General features: G+C 39.7%; 1 protein-coding gene across 2 annotated transcripts in view; it reads right to left on the bottom strand.

Annotated features, from left to right (window-relative positions):
• Window positions 1-847: 847 nt before the first annotated feature.
• Window positions 848-10755, bottom strand: part of LYN (LYN proto-oncogene, Src family tyrosine kinase) — a 46563-nt gene continuing 36655 nt past the window's right edge. For both annotated transcript variants that reach the window (XM_085221136.1, XM_010708948.4), the window contains exons 11-13: window positions 7725-7878; window positions 6652-6783; window positions 848-2426 (exon numbers count right to left, since the gene is read on the bottom strand). In XM_085221136.1, coding sequence (XP_085077262.1) covers window positions 2224-2426; window positions 6652-6783; window positions 7725-7878 — 489 coding nt within the window. In that variant the 3' untranslated portion in view covers window positions 848-2223. The remainder of the gene's footprint in view (window positions 2427-6651; window positions 6784-7724; window positions 7879-10755) is intronic.

The following is a 10755-nucleotide window of genomic DNA, read 5'->3' as shown; positions in this document are numbered from 1 at the left end:
GAACAATCGCTCTGGTGAGTCTTCAGTCTGTCTGAAGAGGTGGGACTGGAGCCAGTGCTGGTATTGTGTGTTGAACAGTTTCTGTTAAATATAGGTTATCTGGCACCAGTAGTTCTAAAGGCCTACATTCTCTAATTCATAGAATTTCTAAAATATTCTTTGACACAAACTATTCCAACTACTGAAAAATATTTTGGTGGTACACTACAATACACTGAGTGCTGATCCCTTGAATGAGAAGGTTAAGTACAAATTGCTCTGGGACAATAACAGTCAAACAGTAGGCTAAAGCCATAGTATTTCAAATGACCTCTTGCTGTGCTTTGACACACTTGTCACTGGTCTGAGCTTTTATGTGAGCAGGCTTGCGTAATATTAGCAATAATCTTTTATTCTCTGAGCAAGGGCTGTTTCCATGCATGCTCTGACTTCCCAGAATACCTTTGTTGACCTCAGGCAATGGTTTGAAAAACTAGGTTGTGGTGTCTATCTTTTTTTCCCTTTCCTTAAATTAAAACAAAACCTGTAGTGAAGTTGTTACCAATTTTCATCTGTATCTTTTCCACAGTGTTTAAAGGATGTTACGTTAAAGGACATGGAGGTGCTGTTTTAAAGGACAGCTGAAGAATACATCTCTTCCTCCCCTCCAAAAAGAAACTCAGAGGTGCAGAAATGGCTGGCTGCTTTGGTGGCTTCAGGCTGAACTGATATAAAGCAAGCAGCATCCATTAATGTTTACCATTGTAAAATAAACTCGTTAATGGTAATGAGCAGATGTTCCATGTGAACCTACTGCTACAGATAGAATATAAGGCTTTTTTTTTGTCCCAAATTACTACTGTACAACTTGTTTCAGGCTAAGTGTTTATTAAAATTAAAAATCACCATATAATAGAAACAATATTTACATATTTAACTGATAGTCTGCTTAAACAGCACAGTTTGACTGAAGGAAGCCAATGGAGAAAAAGCAATGATTGTTGATGCTGCTGAACTTTAGCTGCAGGCACACCAAAGCTTAATGAAAAGAGTCTGAAGCTTCTGCAAAGTACCGTTTGCCTGAATAACTGGGTAAGGTGAGAGGTGGCAAAGATGTCCTGGGTTTCAGTGGTGAGAGCCAGTGTAACCACAAGAAAAAACAAACATCTATTCTGTAGGTGCACTGTAATTGCACTAGCTCATCAGTTTGGTCACTTTGATAAAAACAATTTGATATATAGAGCATAGCAAACTGCATTTCCTTTTAGAACTACAGGTTTATATATGAGGAAAGTTATAGTGTCCTGTTGCATCTCTCCACAAATTGGTTTGGGCTGTGCTTGAGCTAGTTTGAGCTTTAGAACAGCTTTAGGGTTAGTTGATTGAAGCAGCAAAAATGAAGAAATATTCTCGAATAATCACAGATGATTAAAAAATAATCTTAAAATATTTTCATGGGTAGCAGTGACTGCAATGAATGTATGAACTTCCTTCACCATCCTGTGCTTTCCCATTGACTTCAGATGATGACTTTAGGCCTTGTGGGAAACTGGAGGCTGAACACAGAGCTGGGCATGCTGCTGAGTCTACCTTCATGGATGCTCTTCTGCATCACATGGCTGTTGCATTGCTTTGAAAAGGATTTTAAATTTCACGAGTAACAGTAAAACAATTGTTGTCAATGTAAAGAACTACATCCATAGCATAGCCCTTCCTTAAAAGAAATCATTACACCATTTAGAAAGTCTGACAAGAGATGATGGTATTCCAACTACTAGTGTGAAATAACAAGGATACAGAAACAATTTTAATAATATGCTGCATTTGTGATGACTTTGTCATGAAGAACACCTTAAACATGTAAGACGGGGTTGTTCCTTTTTCTTTTGAAAGCTGCTGTTTGGGTATGCCTTTTATAAAGGGATCCTTGCAATGCATTCCATGATTTTGAGCCTAAGAAGGCTTTGAAAAATGGCACAGGTGAATAAGCTTTCCTTCTGCCTCCCTTCCCAATCCAAAAGGTCTGCTCGGTTTGGGATGTTTCTGCAGCTGTATTTAAAGAGAACTTCTTTGACCACAAAAAAAGCATGATTATTTTGCTGCAGAATTACTCTTTCCTTCACCACTCCAGCTTCCACACTCGGTTAAGATGTCCAAACTCAAAGTAATTGGTTACAGCAGTCTGTCCAAGTAATAGTCTGTGCCAATGATTTATGTCAATAGGAAAAAAAAACAGTCTTTTTTCTATGGCTGCTGTTGATATTGCCCTTCTGTCGCTGTGTAGAAATCATCAAGTACACTCTGTAGGTAATCAAAGGTTGGCCTTTCTTCTGCTTTGTCTTTCCAGCATGTTTTCATGATATCATAAAGCTCAGCCGGACAGGTTTCCATACGTGGCATTCTGTACCCACGCTGAAGAGCGACCATAACGTCTGAATTGCTCATACCTTTAAAAAAAAAAAACAAAAAACAAGTCTTGATGAACTGATCCATCCTGCCACTGTTTCCTCTGCTTTGGTGAGAGCCACAGCCAGATGCCCACCCTGGCCACCTGTGTCATTGTTTCCTTTGTGTCTCTAGGTGCAGAGGTTCTAACCTGCTTGCTATGTGCCAACAGGGAGCAGCATAACTCTCTCACCACATGACCAGTCCCTCATGTTAATGCAACCTTGCTGTATTAAGAAGCTTTCAGATTTTTTTTTCCTACATTGTCTTTTGCGTAACTTGCTGATTGCAAGATAATGGACATCACTGATACTGTTACATGTAACAGGCAATTTCCTCTCTCCTCTTCCTCGTACTATTTGCACTGTGCAAAAACATCAGCTCTGCTGAGTTTTGTTTTGTTTCCCAATTATTGTTCTCTATTCCTTTTCTCAGAAAAAGAACTACCAGCAGTGCAGCTTCTATCTCATTTGCCTCTCAAGGACCAGTCCTGTGAGAGTGGCCTGCTATCAACTGTACACTCCTCCTCTTGTTTCCTTCTTATTTTCCTCCTTTCAGGTCCTTGAGAACTTGATTCAGAGTGATTTGATCACTTATGCTTAGAAGGCAATCCTTCACATGCCCGGGCCAACAAGAGAACTGCTTCCTACCTTTCAGCTGCCCCTTCCTCTGTACAGTTTGTGCAACCCAATGAATAATTATGCCAGGACCATCTTTTCCAAAACACAAGACTCTAAGCTTTCTACATTTCAGGGAATGCCATTTCTTCCCCTGATGACACCTGTGGGAAGCACCTGTGTTTCAGCCTGGATCTTTGCCTCTATCAGTGAGAACTTTATCTATACTGAGAAGGGTATTCCAGCTGCTGGCTGTTCCTCAGCCTGAATGCTGCATGCAGGCAGTTCTGCCCAAGACTCCTGCTCTCCAGCAGGGGCATGGGATATTTTCACAGAATACAGAGTTACTGCAATATAGACAAAGCAAAGCCAAAATAAATACAGAAAGCAAGAAGTTTAGAATGTACTCACTGAAATAGTTGGTCATATTATGCAAAGCCTTAGCTAGCTACAGCACATGGGGACTGCTGCTCCTAGGCTTTTGTGTTGAACAGGACCAATGCTGGGAGTTAAAATAACTTTTTGGCTTGTGCTTAGATCTACTGTCTTTAAGGAATAATCACTACATGCTGAATGCCAAGGACAAGTAATGCTTTAGTTAACTTACTTAGGCAGTTAGTTATTTAACAAATATTTTTTCTTCAAGTTCAAAAGACAAAACTGAAAAGCCTTTTGTCACTATTTCATACTAAATACACAATGAACATCCTTGAACATGTGTTTTCTTAGAAACAAAACAAGAAAACCCAACCAAAACAGCTTACCTATCTACCCTAAACTCCTTGTAGTACTCTCAAACTAGCCACTCGTACAACTTTTCCATTTCTTTTTTCCAGCAAGAATTACCAAAACTACATCCTAGTCAGTAAATGACACACATTTGTTGCATTTGTGTTATGCTTACACACTTATATGCTATAGTGGACCAACTCTAGATTTTGTATAGGTCTGTTTTAATTTACACTGTGGTTCCTGCTAAGCTTCATACATAGAGACAAGATTTCAGATGATAGAGCCCAGGAAATGACGTGAACACAGCAGTATGGAGGAAGAATCCCAGTGCATAGAAAGTAAATAGTGCATCTTGTGAAGAACAGCTGACATAATTGGAATGCAAATGTGTCTGTTTCCAATATTTGACATACTGTATAATCACCTGAAAATTAATTTTTAACAACCAATTCAACTTCCTTGCCTACAGATCTGTGCCATATTTCAGAGGTAGTTCCTGAACCTATCGCCCCATTACCTCCTTTGAGTTTCTCTGGAAGAAAAACAGCTGTAGGAATTTAGGAACAAAGATCACAAAAGCTCCATCTTTTTTGTCTGGAAATGCTTCCTACCCAGTTGTCTGATTAGATTTTCTTTGCTAGCATAAATCACACCCTTTCAAATGCAGCTTTATGCTGAAAGCTTGCTAGTTGCTGGAGGTACTTCAGAATATTATTTTCAATTATTGAGTGTTCCCATTAGAATTGAAAAATCCATTTACTGTTTCTGCCCCAGTGGTTGCTAGTTACATCCTATAACTTACTCTTGCCATGCTGGGGTAGTTTGCCCAAACTGGTCACATTTCTTCATGTGAAATAAATCGGTCATCCACTTATTTTGCTGTCCTAATGGTTCTTCAATGTTAACTTTCTGTCTATTAGGTGACTTGGTTTACTCTTTTGTTTCAAATAGACATGTATCCCTCTGGCAGCTTAATGCAAACAAGGCCTGAGAATTACTGAAAACATTCAGTATGCAGTCTAGAGGCTTCTCCACCAAATTGCTGTCTGACAAATGAATCCACAATGTACAGCTTATTTATCATACTCATAAAAATGTTTCCATACTTTAAAAAAAAAAAAAAAAAATACTGCCCAGACTTCCCCTAGAAGAAGAATTTTCCCACGGTAGTACAGCAGTACAGTGTTGTACCAATTGATTTTGTTCTTAAACTAAAAATATGATAGATTTTACAGAGCTGAAGAGACAGCAGGCTTAGCTGCAGGTTTAAGTACTGGTTTGGGTTTTGTGTTTTCGTAATGTTGGTTTCCAGGTGAGCTTGTAGCTTTGCTCAGGGAAGGATAAACTTCAAGGCATTCAGAAATAAACTTAGGAAGCCATCTCAGCATGGGCCAGTGTCTGGATACATGGGCATGTGCTAATGGGAAGTAAAGTATTCCAGCTGTGGGAAGAATCACACCTTACCTTGGTGCATACAGCTTCCATCTGATCTTTCCTTGGGGACATGAGCATTTTTCTAGAGTAGGTCTGGGAGGACCTGCTACTTAGGCCATATTTTATATCCCTTGCCTAAAAAATTACCCTGAGCATATGTTTAAACATTTAGTTGTGTAAGCATCACCTCTTGTAGTTGAGGAGGTTGCTCTTGAATTTAAGTGCTTCTCTGGACTGGAGCCTTGCAGATCCATCAGATTGTCTGTTTTGGCTCTACCTCTTGCATGGAAAGCTGATATGTTCTTCCCTCGCATAACGTAAAGATGGCTGCCATCACCTTTTCCCCTGCTGCTTGAGTCTCATGTGAGGACCTGCATCACCATGCCCAGAAGTGTTAAGTCTTCTCAGTCACTAAGTTCTATCCCCTTGACGTCTCCCTTCACTGCCTGCCAACTGCAGGATTCTAAGGCTTCTCAGAAGTTACTCCGTCTACTAAGTGGAGGTGAGCATTACAGGTGAATACAGCTGTAATTGCTCCCTTTGTCCACAAGATAGGAGAATTCAGGTTAATTTTTTATAATGTCAGTAAGCTTGAGTGCAGTCTGCTTTCTCCTAGCTAATCAGCTGTGCCTGAGATGCAACAGTTTTCTATGCACAAATATCCTTTACCCAAGCTGTTTCTCTGTGTTGGAAACATTAGTAGATATTTTGTTTAACAGAAAGAAAAATGAAACAAAGCACCAAACCATTTCCCGGCTACATAATGTAGCCATTATCAATGTCCTCACTGGGACCTTGTATCTGAACCATAGGAAACAAGTGTAACTACTCCTAGTGGTCTATCAACACCTTGCTTTAGGCTCACTTTTCTTATTTGTTTAAATTAGCTAACGCTGACAAAATATTCGAGCCTATTCGCTTGTGAAAGCACACTTTCTTAGTACTTTCCAATATTACATAAAACAAAACAAAACAAAACAAAACAAACAAACAAAAAAAAACAGCGGCTTATGTAGCAGCTCAGTGGTAACTACTGATCATCAAGTCCAACCACAACCTAACCATAGTACCCTAACTCCCTCCACTACCCTACTCTAAATCATGTCCCTGAGCACCACATCCAAACAGTTTTTAAACACATCCAGGGATGGTGACTCAACCACCTCCCTGGGGAGCCAATTCCAGTGCTTAAGAACCCTTTCAGTAAAGAAGTGTTTCCTGATATCCAACCTGAACTTACCCTGGAACAATTTGAGGCCATTTCCCTCGTCCTGTCACCTGTCACCAGTGAGAAGAGACCAACCCCCGCTCTATGCTGGAAGTACCTTTCAGATTTTGGAAGAGAGCAATAAAGTTTCCCGTCAGCCTCCTTTCCCTGGGTATTTTATTCACCTTTTAACATTGAAGTTTAAATACAGAGAAACAGTATCAACATACTCCATACCTGGATAAGGAATCTTTCCATATGTAACTATTTCATACAGAAGAATCCCAAATGACCATACATCAGACTTAATAGTGAAAGATCCATAGTTAATCGCCTCTGGTGCCGTCCACTTAATAGGGAACTTTGCACCTAAAAAACAATGCAGTTTCAATCAGTCAAAGGCAATTTCTTTTTCCACATGGAGGAATTCAATGACACATTTGCTTTATTCCATACTTTCACATCATGTGCCATTTTGTCAGGATGTCCTGCTGCTGTCTGTTACACAACAAATGTAATGGAACACTGGCAGGAAGGTTCAGCCCCTACTGCCATGTCACCAACATAATGAAACGGGAGGCATTATTTTTGGATCACCCCTCATACGTGGCACTTTTTGCCTCTCCAGCATTGTGACTTTTTGCTACAATGGCAGTATGCATTCTCCTTTCTGCCCAGTTGTCAGGGAAAAAAAAAAAAATCATCTTACGATTCCCATCAGGTGGAACTTCACAAGACTTTAACTAACTTTTACCATTTTAAAGAAAGCCAGTCTAGCTTCAGTGTGCATTTTAACTTATTTCAATGTGTATTTTAACATATTTTACATTCAGTTATTTCTAAACAGCCACTGCTTAAAAAGATAACCAGTTTTGCAAAAGGTTCTCGCAACAACTGCAACTGCTTCCTTTCTGTAGAGGAAAGCTGGTGCATATGGCACTTAGAATGTGAAGAAAAAGTAATTCATAGTTTTTCAGCATTTAATTCAGTGGGATGGAAGCTGTATAATATATATAATATATAATATAACATATAATCAATTTGTTCAATTTAGAAAGAAGAAATGTGTGCATTTCCTAACTTCCTTTAAAAGGAGGAAACTCCATATATATATTTTGTAAATTAAGTTTTCCACAAGCCTGGGAAGCACAGAAAGATTATTTGTTTCCTTATTCTTTTTAAAAGTTTAAAATACTGCCTCTAGGAAGTTGTTATGGCATTTTCTGTCCTTGGTGACCATATTATTTTTAGGTACAGGCCCACTGCCTTCCAGAGGTTGAAGTTTTAATGGCAAACATAAAAGTACGTACCTTCTCTTGCTGTATATTCATTGTCTTCAATGACTCTAGCTAGTCCAAAATCAGCAATTTTGCACATCAGTAAGTCTGAAACCAGAACATTAGCTGCTCTCAAGTCTCGATGGATGTAATTTTTTCTTTCTATGTATGCCATCCCTTCTGCAATCTGTTTCAAAAGGAACAAATATTTTGGTATTACAACACTATACAGTACCATCAACAGCCTGGCCCCTCTGTTTTTTCAATTACTCAGCAAAGTCACATTCATTTATTCACTGCCAGTAGAGAGACAGATGTTCTTTTAAGGTTTGATTAAGCAACAATGCAAATAGTTAAAAAACGAAAACAAGCAAACAAAAACCCCCACCAACTTTCTAATCATCTGCTTTCAGCCTGGGCAATTACGAAACAGTTACTAAGACAAGTCAAATAACTTACGTTTATCTTCCCTTGCAGCATCACCTACTTGCTCATACATGAGGAACATTTGGCATCAGCAAGCATTCAGATACTATCATAGGTAAATTTCATTCGCGTTTCACCAACCCAAGTTATTTTCCAAATCAAATTAAAGGTGATAAATGACCTCAGAATATACATTGGGGTGATTATTTCAGTGCTTGTCCAGACTGCTCTTTTTAAATCCACTGAAGAAAAATGTGTTGCTTTTCAACGCATTTTTGAATGAAAGAAAAGAAACTGAAACAAATAGTTTCTCAGCTCAGAGCAGTAGGTCTTACATGTGGTTAGTATGCTGTCCAAAAGCTTAATAGGAAAAAAAAAAAATAGTGTTTGGGAACTGTCAGTATTTCTCTTCCTTGTGAGATTGCTGGTAGGTTGTTCTCAAGCAAGGCCTGCAACCTAACCTTTGCTACAGATCCTACCCCAGAATGACTAGAGGCAACAGGTCTTTGCCATCCACATGGCTTGGGGAACACAGAATCACAGAATCGTAGGGGTTGGAAGGGACCTCCAGAGATCCCCGCCAAAGCAGGTTCCCTACACCAGGTAAGCACAAACACAAAAGCTCTCAAGAATCATAGAATGGTTTGGGTTGGAAGGAACCTTTAAGATCATCCAGTTCCAACCCCCTGCTAAAGGTAGGGATATCTCCCTCTAGGCCAGGCTGCTCAAAGCCCCATCCAGCCTGGCTTTGAATGCTTCCAGGGAGGGGGCATCCACAACTTCACTGGGCAACCTGTTCCAGTGTCTCACCACCCTCACAGTAAAGAATTTCTTCCTAATATCTAATCTAAATCTACCCTCTTCCCGTTTAAAGCCACTTCCCCTCATCCTGTTGCTATCTGCCCTAATAAAAAGTCCCTCTCCAGCTTTCCTGTAGACCCCCTTCAAGTACTTCATCACTCTTTCATCACTTTGTTAATGAAGCAGAAGCAAAGCAAAAGTCCTTTTCCAGTCCTGGTCCCTACTGTACTCAGACATGAGCTCCTTCCTCTCCATCACAGCAGAACTCAGGTACATGGGTGCCTCTCATTGCCAGAGCAGCACGTTTCAGCTGTACAGAAGAGCAGGCACGAGCACCCGACCAAATTTTAAACAAACATGAACACCACTTCTGCTCATGCATTTCTCAAAAGTCCCCGAGGGGTACAACATACATACACACCACTACCACTTACAGCACTGAAACCGCACTGCCTTCATTCCTCTTTTTCAGTTGAAGCAATGGAAAATACAGCTACTTTCCTTCTCACCTTCCACTGCAATGGTTTTCTTACAAGCTGACAGACAGCCACTTCTGCAGGGCAGTCTTTAATTTCACTTACAGAACACAAAGGGGTGCTCACGCTAAACCAGGAAGAAACTGATGATGAAGAGAGTGAAGAAAATCTGCATTTCATATTTTCTAGATATAAGTCAAAGGTATTTTATGATGAAGAAAGAAACTACTTATGAATAACTGCTGCAGACTGTCCTGCTAGAGACTCAAAGACATGTCACAAAATGGAAGAGTAGTATTTGGTTTTCTCCTCCAAATACAATTATTTGGGTCTGGGGAGGAAGGAGACGTGAAAGTAAAGGTTTTGCATTAAGATCTATGCTGAAATTGGACAGACCAGCTTGGCAGGTAGAACTGTAATGCAGACAAGTGCACCAATGTCAATGTGAAAATACAGCAACCATCATGAAGGAATTGACTTTCCTTGCACAGATGCGACATTTAGACTGGCTGCTGACTGGGGTGTAAAGAACCACCTCAGGAAAGAGAAGGTGGTGATGATGGCATTTAGTTTCCACACCCAGCCAAGCAAAGCCATCGGAAAGCCTGGAGTTTTATTTTTCTTCTTTGTGCCAGAACAATTGAAGACTTCATCTGATTAGTCACAGATTAAGAATGTGATAGCAAACAATTCATTACATTTTCAGCGAATACAAATTGCGCTCCCGTGAAATTCCAGGACAACAGTTTTTAGTGCATCCAATCAAAGGAATGCAATGAAGCCATGGATGTACAAACATTGGAGCAGACAAATAATAATAATAATAATAATAATAATAATAATAATAATCCCAAATAGGAAAAGAAATAACATGCAGGGAGTTTTGAATGACAGAAGAAGGGGAAGCACAGCATTCAACAGCTGAATACAAGCATCCAGGTCATGTTAAGCCTTTCCAAGTGACAAATGAACAATAAAACAACAAAACCCAAAGCACAGCAAAAAGACCCACACTCAAGAGGATTTTTTGATGAAGGAGATGTGTGCTGGAGCCCACGTGATAACTCCTCACAGTAACAGTTGGGTTTTAACTGCCAGATTATATGCTAAAATGTAGAGAAATTTATGGGAACCAAAGGAAAAGAAAGTGCTCTTTCATCCTCTTTTAGCAATCATTGTTACTTGTCCAGGCTATCGGGCTCTGTGTAGTTACTGCTCAGCAGCAGCACAGGAAAACTAACTCGGGCTTGCAGGATATCTTTTGTAGCCTTTAGGAGAGGATTCTGCCTCCATTGCACTACTGCTACTATTAAATATTAAATAGTAGGAAAAGCAAGCAGTAAACAATGGTACTAAAGCAT

This window comes from Meleagris gallopavo, chromosome 3 (assembly GCF_905368555.1).
Source record: "Meleagris gallopavo chromosome 3, MGAL_WU_HG_1.1, whole genome shotgun sequence".
Taxonomy (NCBI): domain Eukaryota; kingdom Metazoa; phylum Chordata; class Aves; order Galliformes; family Phasianidae; genus Meleagris; species Meleagris gallopavo.
Note: the sequence above shows the minus strand (reverse complement) of the source record. Positions and strands in the feature narration are given on the sequence as shown.